Source organism: Paramacrobiotus metropolitanus, unplaced genomic scaffold (assembly GCF_019649055.1).
Source record: "Paramacrobiotus metropolitanus isolate TYO unplaced genomic scaffold, Prichtersi_v1.0 Parri_scaffold0000026, whole genome shotgun sequence".
In the NCBI taxonomy this organism is placed as follows: domain Eukaryota; kingdom Metazoa; phylum Tardigrada; class Eutardigrada; order Parachela; family Macrobiotidae; genus Paramacrobiotus; species Paramacrobiotus metropolitanus.
The window spans coordinates 922,280-938,422 of record NW_026570246.1 but is presented as its reverse complement, the minus strand read 5'-3'; the positions used below and the strand labels follow the sequence as shown (position 1 = coordinate 938,422).

Genomic DNA, 16,143 nt, shown 5'->3' with positions numbered 1-16,143 from the left:
TGTTCTGCCAAAGCTGCCAGCGTCGCTACGTCATTTCACCCTGCGAAATGTTGTGCTGGACCATTTCGCTTTTCTGCCTGATAATCGCAGTGAGTACCGTGGAAAAATCATCCGCAACGGTAAACCGATGTCGGGTATTTGGTTGTACACCATGGAAGTTGTACAAGCCCAAATAAAACTGCCGGTTAAGGATCTGACAGAAGCGAAAACAAAAATCTGGACTGCCATCGAATGCGAAAATGCCATGAAACCGCTAAGTAATGCTGAAATTCAACAACTAGAAACGCTTGCAGCGGATGGAATCAGCAGTAATATGAATCAGCATTTCCGAGAAATACTACAACGACTGGAAGCTACGTTTGTGATTTTTGATGTTGTTAGTTTTGTCAAAGAAAATTTAAAGAACCTACCCACAGTAGTGCTAAGAGAGCTGCATACTGCTGCGTGCCTTTAGTGAACAACTAAACACATTACTGCGCCTACATTAAAACTGCGTAATAAACAAACATCTGCGCTTGCCGCAATAAAGGATTGCTATTGTAAAGTTAGGAAAGCAATACCGTCACTATACATTCAGTATGGAAAAATAGGCTATTCCGAAAAATATTGTTTAGCAATTCGAATGTACTCGTACTGATGTAAAGAAAATAAAAACACTGCAATACGCATGAAACAAGCACACGAACTTTTACAAAAATCATTCTCTTAAATAAAAATGCGCTAAATTCACATGCACGAGAAATAGATAAATATACAGAAGTATATTTCGTTGCACAGCGTACAAATATCTATATACTGCAAGTACAAAAAGATTCGGATCCTTCTCATAATTTTAGGAAAGCGAACTTTTATATTTCATTTAGAACTCAAAAACTAGCTAAAGGCCGTGGATGGCGGTGATTAGATTCAAACTCAACCAGACTTCGTGAGAAAGCTATAATAGCAAACCAACAATTACAGTAGGCTTCACGGTTCGAAATCCATTTACGATTTTGAAATCACACTTGTTGCCTATAATTCGAACTTGCGATAGAAACCCTTAGGGAACGTACGCACATGGTAATTTATATTTGCAGTTTATAATTTTTTCGACAACTGCCTTGTGTTTACAAGCACATTCTTTTGTCCGACGTCTACCACCACGGCGGTAAATAAATAAAAAATTCCAGAAATAAACAGAAAACCAGTTGCAAAATTGGCCACCACCGGAAAGTACGTAAGTAAGCATAACTGAAAAAAACAGACTTACAAGCTATGTTGGAACCTCTTGCGTCTGCAATTTAATCAGCTTGTTACTGGATTCCGCCAGTTCGGCAATCGATACGCGCCCTCGTTGTTTGATAAACTTAGCCACCGCTTGCAATTCTTCCATGGAGATGAAAATAAACTTGCCCCGATCGTCAATAACACCCGTTAACAGGCCGTCAGCTTGCAACTTTTGGACCCGATCGATGCACTCCTGCCGCACAACGAACAGTCATGGTCAATCTGATAACAGCGTCACAATACCTACCTGTGTTTTTAATTTAAAATGAGCTGCCAAATCTTCCAGCAGGACAATCTTATTCTGTTTGATGTATTCGATGAACTCTTGTAAAAGATTTTCCCCTTCCGGTTCAGGCGGTTCTTCACCCTCGGCTTCGATTTGGAAGGATTCCTTCAGTTTGAGATATTCTTCATGTTCTTTCCGTTCGCGTTCTTCGCGCTCTAATCGTTCTTGCTCTAACTACAGAGACAGAAATTCTCAGTTCGACACTGTAAAATATTCTCATTTTATTTGTTACTTACCCGCTCCTCTTCAACCAGTTTTTCTTGTGCCTCTTTGCGCTTCCGCTCCTCTTCTATTCGAGCTTCCCGCTCCTTCTTTTCCTCACGCTCTTGTAATTCAGCCTACAACACCACCTTGTAAGGATACAACGGCAAAAATGATACTAATGAAACAAACAACAAAATTCGCAAACAAAGCCAAATTCCGAAAACCAAAACATATTGCCGTAGCTGATTTAACAAATCTTAAAAAAGTATACGAAAATCGTTAATGAATTAATCAGAATATTATGTAAGAAAAATTCGCTTAGGAAAGGGAGGTGCAAGTAATAACAATAATAACCAGCCAAGTATCTGTAATTCCAATGTTAACAGTAAATTGCCTTATTGTTAGGTAATACAGTGAATTATCTTCACGCTGCATAAAACGTTTTCCTTATTACCCAAGCGATACAAAAACAGAATCAAGCAAATCATAAGGCAAACCATTACACAAGCATCCGATCTGCGCAGAAGTTAGTCAAGGAAAAGATATATTTTGTCTATACCGTATGCGATGCATCTGATCACTGTAAGAATGAGACGATAACGTGGCAAATGATGCGCTGTGCAAAGATTTTGCGTACCTGTCTGTGTGCTCGCTTTTCCGCTTTCAGTTCCAGCTTTCGACGTTTTTTGGCTCCGATATTAGAATCCAGAATGGCTGAGTCTTCCACATCATCTCCTATTTCATCTTCTGATCCAGACTGGTTAAATACTAAACAGAAAAACATCATGAACAAGTGAGAATAACCTCACAACCTAAACTAAATCGTAAGAAAATCCTATAACTGTTTTTCGAGCGTATAATTTTACCAGGGATCCCAACGCTACAACGCAAATAGTATCGCAAAGTGTGGGAACGAAATTACCACTGCTACGTCAACTAAGCGATAATTAACAAAAATTATTACAAAATTATTTTCAAAAACTCCAGATTCGGAAGACAGAAAAAACTCAGTAAAGCCTGGAGAAATGACCCGTTTTTCTTCCATCAGTGAAATAAAAAAAAACCAGCGAAAAAGACACATAGTACTAAAACCACGAACACTGAACACTGCGCAGGACGGATCGAACAGGAAAGCACAAACTTGGACAGAATTAATTATTCATCAAAACCTGTAAAATTCGTTTATGCAGTCCGCTACATCGTTCTCACCTTCTTCGACCCGAGGCCTCTGCGGTCTGGCTCTGTTCCTAACAACCCGTCGGCCACCGGCTCGTCTTCCCTCGTCTTCATTAGGAAGTTCAGGAGGCAGCCGCGGACGCTGCGCAACAGGCTCTGCAAACCATAGCGATCCTGAATTATCACAACGAAAATGTGCGACAACCAAATCACTCGGGCGAGCGGAATAATAATAATCAGTAAAAGTTCTAACGCGAACTCCTTTCTTGACAAAAATCCAATTTCATGATCTTACCTTCTGGAATATCAGGGGAAGTATTACTGTCAGGTTTCTTCTTCCTGGAGAGGAAATAGGCCAAACAGGCAAACACCACGAATCCAATGGCTAACATAATGGACGTTGTGTCCATGACGGGGCTCTGGCTGTGATTGTAATTTGTGCCAACAAAACACAACAGACAACTGGGTCAACTAAACTTGAAACAAGAAGGCACGGATGTGCTTGGTGAGTTCTCAGTTGAATGACTCAAAAACCAAGTTGCGAACCATCCACGACCAGCGAAACCTGAGCAGAGCTCAACAAGTCGACAAGAATCACAAGATCAATGCAGATTACTCGGATATGGAGTTTCCAGTCTACTGTTCAATAAAATCCAAAGATTTCACTCAGTTTCATTTCAAAATACATTACAGATACCGATATAATAACAATGAACTATTAACAATTAAAACTGTCCAACGCGTATACATAAAATAACAAACAACTCATCAATGTATCAGTATGCAAAAATTTTAAAATTCATTAACATCATGTAATTTCTCTAGACAACATCGTCTAGAGTAACCTTTTTGTGTTTTTCGATTTTTCTTGGGAATTTTTGTGGATAAATAGTGAGCCCTGCCATTTCTGGTTCGAACCCAGATTGGCAGGGACAAGTAAAGTTGTTCAGAGGAACTACAGGTACTCTCCAGTGTACGAACTGCCTCGGTTCTCGCAGCATCTTTTCGTGACTGTATTCCTCTCATTATTCCTTACTTAACTTCATACTGCTCGAGTCATACGTCGGAACGCATTCTTGTCTGTCTAATGGAGTCGTCAGGACGCTGGAGCCTTTGCTGCAGGAGCGACGCATGCGCCGTGAGGGGACATTCTGGGGCGTCTGAATGTTGTGCTTCAGTGATCTGGGGCTTGCCTTATAACGCTTCGCGTTTGGCCCTTTAACCAGTGATCTCATCAGCGCGGCATCCGGTCAACCCTAAATCCTGCTTTTATGGTAAATGCGGCCGAAGAACGTAGATCTGTGCTGTGGAGCCTTGTTGACTTCTGCAACTCTCACTGCGCGTTGGATCGTTTCATTTCGTTGTTCATGTCGTTGGGGTATCGTGGAACGAACGTGGATCTTCAGGCTCTGGAGACGGATGGAGAAGCGCGGATGTTTGCGGTCGGATTTTTTGTTGTTACGCCCGAAGCAATCTGGGGCTTGCCCTTACAACGCTCTGCGTTTGGCCCTTAACCAACGAGCTCGTTGGTGTGGCACCTGTGGATTCTGGCTGCTTGTTTCCGTAGTTTTTTCTGTCGGTCTCTGTGTTTGCTAGGTTCGCGACTGTCGTAAAATCATCTTAATTGTCAGTTGTTTTCGCCTATGTTGGTTTGAACATTTTTCATGTACTGGGATGTATAATACAGTACTCATCAGCAGAAACCTGACATGGAGCAAGCTGAGCAAATAGCCATACGAAAAAGCTTTTATACGCCCCGAGGAAGGGGAACTACGACACAAAAATGTAAGTATTCGGGATCGACTACTTACTTACAAACTGGCAACTGCAACAGTGCCGGGGAAAACGGACTGTCAATTTTTTATATGATATAGTTCTTAAATTTATGCAGTACTAGTAGTAATAACATACTTTGTAAGTAATCAGCTCACCTTTACCTTGTGGAATGAAAGAGTACTTTGTCTTTTAACGCGCGGGATGGTAGTAACTTCGGGTGTTGAGATTTATAAGTACTTTTACAATTAAGTACTGTAACTGTAACTGGGAATTCAATATTCAATAAAACGGCAAACGGGTATTCTATTTTTATTGAATATTGAATTCCCAGTATGCAGTACATTTTTCAAAATTTTTCTGGGTCACCGGAAGCTGGACCAACAGCAGGTTACTCAGAAAAAAGTCCTAACAGATATACGAGTACTGTTAACAATTTCTAAACAGACTGTAATACCGCCTGCACTTTGTTAGTTTACCTCCTTTGTGGTGTTACGTACAGAATTACCGTATACAGGGTCTTCGATTCTGAGTATCATAAGTTATTCATAATATATGATTTATTCTGCACGAACTTATTCGCAGAACAAATCATATGTTATGAATAACTTCACGATCATAACTTACAAGTGAACCGGCGCGATGATAAGCTAAGACTTCGGAATACTTAATTTAACTGCTTGTATCAGAGAATTAATTTAGACTAGTGATTATGTGCATTCTAGTAACACGAAAGCGCAATATATTTTGCTGTAAATACCAATACATATCATGCATCATCAGTAATAAATATAATAATATCGGAATACTTAATTTAACCGTTGTATCAGAGAATTAATTTAGACTAGTGATTATGTGCATTCTAGTAACACGAAAGCGCAATTTACTTTGCTGTAAGATACCAACCAATTCATATCATGCATCATCAGAAATAAAATACGTATACTTGTATCAGTTATATCTATATGATTTGTTAATAAAAACAATATGAAAATTTGGTTATTTATTCATTATGCTGCTGCCAGATGTTATGGTCAGAATGATTGGACCCCAGGAAGCTTGTCATGTTCTCCGCCGTGCAGGAACATGGCAGCTTCTCGATGTTGGCCTTCAGTTTCAAATCCAACTGCAGCTGGAACACCAGTATCTGGTAAGTGAGGTACGTCCCCATCAACTGCAAAATATCATGCAACCTCCATAAATTATTTCCGTACTTGTTTAGTTGTCTGCTGTAAAGTTCTAGTTAAATCACTACACTAAAATTACAAAGGTCATGTAATACGGCTGTATTATAACTTACTACTTTATTAAATTTAATGGTCTAACGTGAAAGGATGAATTCGTGATACATACAGCCATAACAGTCGACGAGGTCACCGTCAGCATTTTCCATGCCGAGAATCCTATCGTTGTGCAGGTTAGCTTGCTAAGAAAGGTTTGTAGGTGCAGAGTTTGATTTTCCGTGAGGTCGTTCGTATTCAGCTCGTACAGCCTTTCAGAAGGCGAGTGGGCCTACAGTTTAAATAAAAAAAATCAACACTCGTACAATTACTCAATATACGATTCTTTTAATGTGTAAAAGCTCAGAACTCCGAACGCTCTTACATTCCGGTTAAGCGAGGCTCCAGTAGAATACATCATGAATATCTGCGAAAAAGGTCAAGAGATAGATCAGCAGAAACGTCAGCAGAATGGGCTCCAAAAGCCCCTTTTGTCCGAGATCGTACAGCTGAAAGATTATCAGCAGCACCTGCAGTATATTGGAGGTGAAGGTGGTCAGCACGAAAGCAGCGAAGAGCCTGTCGCCTTCTTCCAGGAGAACGCATAAGGAATTGTGCCGCAAGCGGAACCATTCAATCCACGCCGGTAGTTCGGCTGCTGAAACGGATGACTTCATATCATAATTCAGATGGAAAAAATCGAAATCGATGAGAAACGACACCGCGAGGAACAGATAACACGGGACAACAAAGACAAAGGATAAATACACGGATGCAGCGACGTCAAAAGCCATGACGACGGTCTGGTACACGCCCTCCTCGGGAATAGCGCTCAACAGCAGTAAGCGTAAACCGCGCGTCGGAATCACTAACGCTTCCACTTGCCCGGCTATGACGATCAGCAGATGGACAACCGCAATCACGGACAATGTTTTAATTTTCCGATCAAATTTCTGGGCAAAGTTGTTGCATTTGCAAAGGTCAAACGCGCACCGGTACCGCATTCCGTCCCAGCACATGAAAAACGCCACAATTCCCGCTTTTCGCCAGCAGGCGCGCAGCATAATAACGTGGACAATCAGCAGCTGGGCTATCCACAAGAGAAAGGTCACGGCGTTGACCAGCTGACCCAGGTTATCGTATGTGATGGGAACGCCGGTGAATTTCGCGATAACCCCGCAAATTACGTGTATGCTGAATGCTACCGTGACCAGGAAGATTATAATTGAGTAAATTCGGCAGAACTGCTCCAGACGGTGACGCCATTGATAACCGCGCGATTTCGGTGTAATGTCGCCGGGCGTCACGCTGGTGTTGGCTGGTTGACGAGTATGGATACCGGGATTGATGAAAAACAGGCCGCCGAGGCGCAGGATGTGTAAAAAGGGCCGGCACAACTGGAACAGTTTGTTATGGTGCAGATATTCAGTTTCGTCTACGATTCTATCCAATTTGGTTTCAACAGATTCTGTATTAGCCGGTGCTAATCCCTCGACCGACTGCGAAACCGTCATTCCAGCGGAAAAGATGAAATTATCGTCAGCCATATAAATGTGGTAAAGCAGTAAAATGCAACACGTTACAGAATAATTGTGGCAGTCAAAAACAGCTTATTCTCTCAAATTACACCGAGAAAAGTGGATAAACGACCTTTCTCACCATTTCGGCATCGAAAATGAATTAAGAAAAGGCTGACCAATTTTTGATGGTTCATGAATATGGCTCACATAATGATTTTGTATTATGCGAACAGCGGATTACGAATAAATAGGCGGAGTCGCGGCCTCGTGCAGAAATACAAATAGCATACAGGAAGTGAAGAAGTAGTAATTCCAGGATGGAAGCGGACGTAGGTGGCTCCCGTTACACAACATGTTTAACATTATTTTGCCAAAACTGCTGCGATCAGCAATAATTCTTAAGTGGCTAACCATCAAATTCCCGTTTTCGTGATAAAGCAAAACGGGCGAGCTGTTGGATTCCCGAATAAACAGGATGGTTAAACAAGAAATGCAATTCAAGCAGATTTAGTCCTACTGTGCGACAACGCGGAATCGCAACCAAATACCTATGTACTTCTGTTATCTTTTCATAGCATTATGACACGCGGTGTTAACAAAACTACGATATAAGTATTGCTGAATGTCAAAAAATACAAGACCTTAATCTTTCTCAAGGGTACAAATAACGAAAATACACGAAGAATACAAATTCGTAAAGAGCAGAGTTAGACTAAAAGTAATGTTTATCCCAGCTCGACTTTTCTGTCACAAAATAGCTAAACCATCATCAAGTATGTTGACAGAGATAGTTAATTCACGTAATACTAAAACACAAATTAGAACACCGAGAAAATAAAATAAACGTAATATCAAGAAACTGCCATTCCTTGCTATAGCACCTTCACGCGTCGAGACACTAACGCTTTTTAGGCATCAGAATAAAAAGTCAAAAATCAGAATTATCAAAGAAAAAAATTCCTGCGGACCGTTTTTCTTATCAAACCTGCCCGCATGATAAGAAGAAAAATGCACAACGAAAAATTCACAACAAGTGAGAGAAGGAGCTGATTTTCGAAATCAGAATCCCTTAGAATTACTAGAATTACCGATAAGTTCATCACCGTCGTCATCTTCGCTTCCTTTCCAAGCCACTGGTTCCTCATCAACCAAATGATTCAGTTTCTGCCGGAAAATAGTGAACATACGCTTGAACTCCAATCCGTTACCCTTCGACAGACGGAAATCCATGAGGAGTTTCGATCCGATTTGGACGAACGACAATTTCAGCACTAACGGTATTCGGTAGCGATCATTTCCAGATATCGTGTACTGCAAAAAAAATATAGTATATCGAGAACAGTTTATTAACCTACGAAAAGATACCCTGAATTAACCTTAGCTATCAAATTGCAGTTAATGTACTAACGTCGAGCACCATGCATGAAGTTAAATGATTAACTAAACTAAACGCGTCTGGAATCTACTACTAAATCACAGAAGTTTCGTGCACTACGATGTTATAGAATACAAATTACAGTGCTATTTACCGATCCAGAGGATATGTGCGTGATTGACATATGCATCGGGTCGAGGATTTCCTTCAGTGTATCAACGGCTTCCTGGACGCCACATGATAAGAAGAATCGCGTCATACGTTTCACCAAACGTGCCATGGGATGTTGTTCCTGGAAATTGAAATTAAAACTGCATCGCCGCCATGTTGTACCAATTGCAAAATTGTGACAGTAACATACCTTCAACGCATCGACGCCTTGTGACTGACTTAGTAAGAGATCTTCCAGTTTTACTGGCTGAGACAACATTTTATCCATAACGTCCGCATCGTTAGCACTATCATCGTGGCAATCACTTTTCGGTGGCAGGGTAAGAATATTGATGTCAAATCGAATGCGCTTCGGCGGCGGAGCACGAATCGCTGTACAACAGTAATATCTACATTTTTTTCTTGCAAAATTCTCATTTTTAGCAGCGCAGATTATTACCTCTCTCTGTGAACCCTCTCTTGTACCAGTGGTTGTTCCGAATGTCATCAATCGTGGCTCTAGCTGTCGGTTGTGGGTCCAACATTTTTCGTAAAATCGCTAGATAGATATTATTGTAATAATAAAAACTACAGAAACATAACACATAAAATGTACCAACCTATGCATTCAGTAGGCATTTTGTTCCACGGTGACAGCGTTAACGAAGCCATTTTCCATGAACAGTAGGCCTCGTGCTCGACGTTGGCCGCTTCCCAAGGCAGTTCACCGCTGACCATGGTTACCAAAACAATACCGGCCGACCAAATGTCCAATGGCTGGGCATGGAATTTATCACGATTGTATACCTCCGGCGCAACATACGAAGCAGTCCCACGGCGAGTTGTAATTTCTCGCAGTTTGCCTTTGTCGCGGAACAATGTGGCCAAGCCGAAATCAGAAATTTTTATGACATCTGAAAAAATCATTAAAATACTATCTAATCCAATCCACGGAAGTTGGCTTTACGACCGGAAGATTTCCGCCAAAATCAAAATATTTATCGGCAGGTTGAAAGTCTCTCCACTGACCGTTCTGGTCCAAAAGCAGATTTTCGGGCTTAATATCGCGATGCACAATACCCATTTGATGAAGGTAATCCTACGATAAAAAGAGTTAAACACAAACAATCGCTCCACCTACTCCGCAGTCACTAAAGTACGATGAACACCGACATACCAATCCATTCATAATCTGCACAAACCATTTGTGACACTTATTGCGAGGAACACCAAAGTCTGGCTCTACAACGCAGCAAATTTTAAATCAAAGCAAAACAAAAAGCAACAACAAACAGAACTAGAGCAGTGCGCCACGGACTTACCGATTCTGTCGTACAGTTCACCGCCACACGCATATTCCAGAAAGATGTACGTATTCGCCAACGTTTTCCGTGTAGCAGCAAATTCAATGATATTCTCATGGCGGATATTCTTGTGAATCAAGATCTGAGAAGGAGAAAATTACGATAAACACCCTTTTAATTAGGCAGTTATGGCGAAGTAAACTGTAACATTCAAAAGTACGCTGTACATACTACGCTACGCTCCTTCAATTACCTCTCGCTGAACCAGATCCAACACAGGTCGATTTTCCTCCGTCGATATAGTCTTCTGAATTGGAATAACCTTCATTGCCAAAAGTTTTTGCTGTGCGACGTTCTCCACAAGTTTAACGCTGAAACAATTCAAAAATATTAGAATTTCCTACTAAAGTAGTTTTAAAATCTACCTATACGTCAAATCCGGAGAATAATAATAAAAAAATTGTACTTAAATCATTACTCAAATTTCCCGCTATTTACGTATTAAGAAGTAAGAACCCTGTTTGATCTGCCATAATCGATGATATTAGTAAAACTGGAGTCACGTTATGTAATATGAAGGCGAACTGCAAAATAATTTCTAAATTTGCCTTTTTTTAAAAAATATGAATGCGTCTTTCAAAGGAAAAAATTATTGGTAAACCTAAACTGCAGCTTCCATAAAAACCAACCGTAGGCAGCTACAGAAACTGATAAACTGATCTGAAATTTTCACTGCAACTTACTCGCCATAAGCGCCTTCTCCCAGTGTGGACAGTATGTACCAACTCCCGTGAAGACTGTCGTTTTTATCCGCAGGAATGTGTATCGCAGCGCGATTCTTCGGGATTTCACGTTTACTCGAACTATCCGATTGATCTGACCCGTCCAGAGAGGACTCGGAGGAATGCGACGAGTCCGTCGTGTCTGAGCGTTCAGGCTCATGAGGATCCACAGGGCACTCCGCTTCGTACGCTGGCAGCACGTCCACTTCCTCTTTTGCTTTGCGTGATGCATACGGCTGGTTATCACCGTACAAGGAATCACACGAGTCCTGATCATCCGTCAGACTGGCACAGGTGTCGGGCGCAGTGCGCACGTTGCGAGTTTTATTCGTAGCAGCATTCTCGTCTTGCGTGGCTAGAAGTTCTAGAGCACAAATCCTTCTTACAGCTGCATATGGATACAATCTATGACAGTAGTTTTAAGACTTCCCCAGCTAAATTACTTACCGGTGTAGTTATCCATAATATTGGCCGCCATTGTTGTGAAAAGACGCTCGGGTGAACAGCCAAGCTAAAGAGCTAACTGCAAAATAGAAAGCCTAAGAAACTTTCAATTCTGGAAACCCCAACAAGAAACTTCCAAACACGGATGATATTAAATGCGTACAAACATTCATGAATGAAATGCGTACAACAAAGCAACCTACTCTCGCAAGATGAGTTGTTGACTGCCACCAAGGCGGTTGCGGCTATGGCCTGTCGCATTTTTAAACTGCAGTTCTGATTTTGAGTTCAGTTTCAAAACACAAACTGGCCGTAAGAAAAAAGTTGATTTATTAAACTAATTAAAGAATAGGATTTCATCCATTAGACAGTTTTCTTTTGCGTCGTGCGTTTGTTGGGAATACTTGTGAATAAGATCAACATTAACGATGTCAACAGCAAAGTCAACATCTGACGATGATCTGCGCTGGATTCGTGCTCCAGCATCCAGTAATCCAGAATTCCGACCCAGTGTATTTCCGGAAACGATGTCAACAACAAAACCAAATGTAGACAGTGAACTGCGCTGGGTCCGTGCTCCAGCCTTGGATAATCCCAGCTTCCAACCATACGTGTTTCCGGAAACAATACTAGAAAAAGCGAAGCGCAAAACCCTCGCAAATCCCATCGTTCCTATCGGTACGATTTGGGAAGAAGATTTCAGAATTTCGGGAGTTATAAGCTACATGAACCTTGGAATATCTTTTTAATCTTTTTAATTTCGGTAAACTTGAATGTGAATTTCGATTGAATGCTTATGCTTTGTCCGCTCCTGGATGCTGTTGCTCTCTCTGAAATCAAAAGTTTTTACTTTATTGTATGAACTAGTAATAATATTATTATTAAATTTGTTTGAAATAATTATGTATGAAAGTTTATAAAGTCGTTAGTGGAACATTGTACTGTACTTGCGGTAACTTTACTGGTTCCATATTTTTATATTTACATTGAATGTTACGAGGATAACCATTTGTTTTGTTTTTTTGCAGTTTCAGTGTGTCCCTTTCATTGTATTTTTGCAGCTTTGATGGCTAATGTGCAATAATTACTATCTGTACATTATTCCTGATCATGATAATTATTACAATGATCGTTTTCATGTACGTACGTTAATCGGTAAACCGCACGGAGAATTCTGCTTTACCGAATTTATTTGTGATTTTTTGTTTTACTTGAAATCTTGAATCAGTATTGTGCATTTCTGTTTTCAGGCGTTCTTGCTACTAGTGCTGCTCTTGGATACGGATTAATCAGCATGCGCCGAGGAAATTCGGTGATGTCGCAGTACATGATGCGCGCCAGAGTAGCAGCGCAAGGTAATTAATTGCCTAATCTACTGTTTTCATAATTTGGTTTCTCTTATACGAGAATAAGAATTATTTATATAAGATAGCGTCATGCACCTGAGCTAACGCAAATAGTTATTTACCAGTTTATTTGCGATTTTAGGTTTGACCATTGTCGCGCTGGTGCTCGGTGTATATTGGGGAGCAAAATGAACATTAATTATTGCGTTTCGTCTGGTGGTGTAGATTTTTGTTATACAGTGTGAATTTTTGGAAGTTAATATACAGCTCTCTTATCTGAGTTTGCCTGCACATCCGTAAACTGGAAGATTCGATAAACTCAGTGGTCAATTCTCGACTAACTGGATTAATTTAATTTGGAAACTGGTTGTTTGAGTCTTCCATCTTCTACTTTTTAATGGAGCAGACGTTAATTGTATTGCTTAAACAATAATCTTATACAACAAATACAGTATGGACGGCAAGAAAACCAATAAATATTTAACAAAACGCTCAAAATAATGCATCGATCTGTCACTCACTTGTCTATCTGCGATTGCTCAGGGTCAATGGCACGCCGCAGAATTTGCGCAGAATACTGACCAATGACCACGCGAGACATTTCGCACTGGCGCTTCAAAAGGAATTTTTATTCTGTGAAAGTACGATAAAGTAAATTTTCAATTATGCCATAGTGCTGATCTGTGGTTTGCATGGTTTGCTTCGTATTGTTGTCCAACAGATATATTCGGTCACCGTCATCCTTCTCGCTGTAGTACTTCGGCGCAGAACATGCCGGCAAAATATAGACGTCATCTTTATCGTTTATACCCAAAGCCTGATACAATTCTCGCACACTTCTCGGATTCGGCAGATCCTGTAATTGTAGCAAGTCAAATTTACAGTCTTCGTTCGACAGCCTTCGAATCTAAATTCTTTTCCTCGATCTCGCCAGATCAAGCAAAAAGTAAGCTGTATAATTATGTGGATTTCAAATTTCACTCCAAATGACGGCAATAAAAGCGCCAAATTAAAGACAAATGCATCTCTACCCGTGCGAAACATCACCTGTTTGTTGGCGATAACAACTATTGGCCCGTCATATTCCGCGTCTTTGAAGACAAAACTAAAATAGGCTCGAGCAGATTCCATGGTTGCATCTTCCGCCGTAGCGTCAACAACAAAAATCACCAAATTGGCCATGTGGAGGAATTCTTTGGCGAATACTCTAGTCGTTTCCGCACCTCCCACTGAAAATACCGAACATAAAATATAACCTATTCGAACGATAGAACTGCAATTTTTACGACTGATTATAATGCAAAAACAGACAACACTTCGCGAGGCCAAAATTTCTCCCGTGCACAATCTCCCAAGTGATGCGAAAGACTGCATGCTGCGCAGAACGCCTTAATTTAAAAGCTTCCTTTGTTTGTTTGTCAGTATTGCCACCATGCGGTCAGCTGATCGAAACACAGAGGTTCGGCGAAACAAGGCGCATGCGAAAATCCCAAAAGGCTCGCAATCCATTATTCATAATCCGAGCCGTTGAGTGGGAGCAAGCCTCCAGCTGCGCAAATAGTCTTGACAAAAAGAATTCGATTTTCTTTTATTCTGATTAAATTACACTGCGTCAAGACGTCTACGGGGGTTGTCTTTGATGTCGATAACGGTAGTAACAAGATTTTATGAAACAGGAATCGAGTGTTATCTCATAAAAACGCGTTCGATATGGTGTAAATAGTCTATTACCCATAAACATTCAACCACTATCGTACCTGATCACGTAACCTTCTGCATGCTCCTCTAATAAAATCAAAAACGAGCTAATGCTGGTAAGAAATGTATTACCGGAAACTACCTGCGCACTGCACCACACAAGGGCGAACATAAAAAATTCGTCAATAAAAGTCGTAAACCAAAGCGCCCACTTTAAGCCTTTAGGTGGGACAGCGAAGCTGCGAACAGTATGAACATTCTGTATCATTATGGCAGCTATAAGAGGCTTACAGATTGCTAGAAATATTGAAAAAACTGAGCAGTGCTTTGCGTTTATTCATTAAATTTCGAACTTTGTCAGCGCGTACCTTCGTAATATGTTTGGCGGAGTCCTCTGAGATCAACACTCGTCATTCTGACGCCTAGAGTAGGCTCAGGATCATCTGAGAATTTGCCGGGATTCTTATAATCACGCAGTAGCCGCTGGAGAAAAGCGGTTTTTCCCGCGTCCGATAGGCCCAAAACGACAATGTTGCGTTTCCGCTTATCTGGAGAGATCTAAAACATCAAACGACACATGTCCATTTGCAGCAGTTGACAAACATTTACTGAAATTAATCACAAAAAGGTTTTAAAGTGACGGTACAAGTTTAATATACACCGTCAAAACTTTACAGTATTGCAAGGCAAATAGTAATCGATGTGATTATTTCCTTTATCTTTAATACTTATTACAGGCTACAGCTGACTATAGTACGGTAGTACCTCTGCTAAAGTAATGGGTTTGAGAAGCAAAGTTTTTCTCCGTTGTTGATGCCTCTGGCGTCCGTTGAGAACGCTCAAAACAGGAATGTTTCTGGTCTGTCTCAGCCACATGCATCCTGAGATTATGATAAATCCCGTAGTTCCCAACAGCGGCAAATACGGTGATTTCCAGTCCAGAAAAGTTTCGTTTCGCAGCTCTTGCAGAGCGGATACGGCAAGCGTGCCCAGAGTGATTAACATTTCGCGGCGCACGACCCTAGTGCATCAGCAAGCAAAACGGTCAAGGTCTGATAAAGCAGCAAGCGACAAAAACGTTGGTCTTAAATAACAGATTCAAACAAATACCAATTAATTAACCAAACACAATTACGAGTACGAAACAGACTGTAAATAACTAAACAAAATTAATCGTAACGGTAACTCACCAAACGAAAGATGCTGCGGATGCAGCAGTAGAAATAAGTACACTACAGATTCAAAGGTTTCCTGATTTCCACATGTAATCGCGAAGCAATCCGCAAAACATCCGCTGAGCTTGAGAACTCCACTTTTGGACTAGGATCGTCACTCATTGCTACCACTAATTACGAATAAATCAATCATGATAGGTTAGGTGTAAACTTGTAATAACCCATATACGAGTATAAACGGACGATATCCCATCAATCATCAGCAAAAGAACTGTTGTTTGGACGTATTTTCTATATAAGCCGCAGGCTTTAGGATCAGCTGATCAGTGATCACCGTCAAAATACTCAAAATACGAAATTAAAGACCTGCAGTCTGGAAGAAAACTTATAACTGAGGTACTGTATTAGAATGGGGAATTTTTCT

General features: G+C 40.8%; 5 protein-coding genes across 6 annotated transcripts; 1 reads left to right on the top strand and 4 right to left on the bottom strand.

Annotated features, from left to right (window-relative positions):
- Nucleotides 1-1,063: 1,063 nt before the first annotated feature.
- LOC129587628 (DDRGK domain-containing protein 1-like) lies at nucleotides 1,064-3,710 on the bottom strand. The gene is made up of 6 exons (XM_055481457.1): nucleotides 3,228-3,710; nucleotides 2,966-3,088; nucleotides 2,394-2,524; nucleotides 1,789-1,890; nucleotides 1,514-1,726; nucleotides 1,064-1,459 (listed from the first exon to the last, which is right to left on the bottom strand). Exons 1-6 carry the CDS (start codon nucleotides 3,340-3,342, stop codon nucleotides 1,253-1,255), a joined length of 891 nt encoding a protein of 296 aa, XP_055337432.1. The 5' UTR covers nucleotides 3,343-3,710; the 3' UTR covers nucleotides 1,064-1,252.
- A 1,993-nt stretch (nucleotides 3,711-5,703) lies between these two features.
- LOC129587627 (uncharacterized) lies at nucleotides 5,704-7,904 on the bottom strand. Its single transcript, XM_055481456.1, has 3 exons — nucleotides 6,311-7,904; nucleotides 6,059-6,217; nucleotides 5,704-5,879 (listed from the first exon to the last, which is right to left on the bottom strand). The coding sequence occupies exon 1, from the start codon at nucleotides 7,470-7,472 to the stop codon at nucleotides 6,318-6,320; it is 1,155 nt and encodes a 384-aa protein (XP_055337431.1). The 5' UTR covers nucleotides 7,473-7,904; the 3' UTR covers nucleotides 5,704-5,879; nucleotides 6,059-6,217; nucleotides 6,311-6,317.
- Nucleotides 7,905-8,086: 182 nt separating this feature from the next.
- LOC129587624 (serine/threonine-protein kinase Chk1-like) lies at nucleotides 8,087-12,089 on the bottom strand. The gene is made up of 12 exons (XM_055481453.1): nucleotides 11,704-12,089; nucleotides 11,504-11,579; nucleotides 11,018-11,420; nucleotides 10,528-10,645; nucleotides 10,293-10,416; nucleotides 10,148-10,212; nucleotides 10,000-10,069; nucleotides 9,591-9,884; nucleotides 9,431-9,529; nucleotides 9,182-9,363; nucleotides 8,975-9,112; nucleotides 8,087-8,756 (listed from the first exon to the last, which is right to left on the bottom strand). Exons 2-12 carry the CDS (start codon nucleotides 11,532-11,534, stop codon nucleotides 8,505-8,507), a joined length of 1,776 nt encoding a protein of 591 aa, XP_055337428.1. The 5' UTR covers nucleotides 11,535-11,579; nucleotides 11,704-12,089; the 3' UTR covers nucleotides 8,087-8,504.
- On the top strand, nucleotides 11,791-13,334 carry LOC129587633 (HIG1 domain family member 2A, mitochondrial-like). The gene is made up of 3 exons (XM_055481464.1): nucleotides 11,791-12,178; nucleotides 12,751-12,855; nucleotides 12,989-13,334. The coding sequence occupies exons 1-3, from the start codon at nucleotides 11,929-11,931 to the stop codon at nucleotides 13,036-13,038; spliced, it is 405 nt and encodes a 134-aa protein (XP_055337439.1). The 5' UTR covers nucleotides 11,791-11,928; the 3' UTR covers nucleotides 13,039-13,334.
- Nucleotides 12,209-16,119, bottom strand: LOC129587629 (ADP-ribosylation factor J-like). Of its 2 annotated transcripts, XR_008690383.1 has the most exons (6): nucleotides 15,735-16,119; nucleotides 15,310-15,565; nucleotides 14,913-15,102; nucleotides 13,894-14,075; nucleotides 13,368-13,702; nucleotides 12,209-12,330 (listed from the first exon to the last, which is right to left on the bottom strand). XR_008690383.1 is itself a non-coding variant. In XM_055481458.1 (5 exons), exons 2-5 carry the CDS (start codon nucleotides 15,547-15,549, stop codon nucleotides 13,475-13,477), a joined length of 840 nt encoding a protein of 279 aa, XP_055337433.1. In that variant the 5' UTR covers nucleotides 15,550-15,565; nucleotides 15,735-16,119; the 3' UTR covers nucleotides 13,194-13,474. The 2 variants fall into 2 exon arrangements, 1 of the variants encoding a protein (XP_055337433.1); XM_055481458.1 differs by lacking the exon at nucleotides 12,209-12,330 and having other exon boundaries at nucleotides 13,194-13,702.
- Between the last annotated feature and the right edge of the window lie 24 nt (nucleotides 16,120-16,143).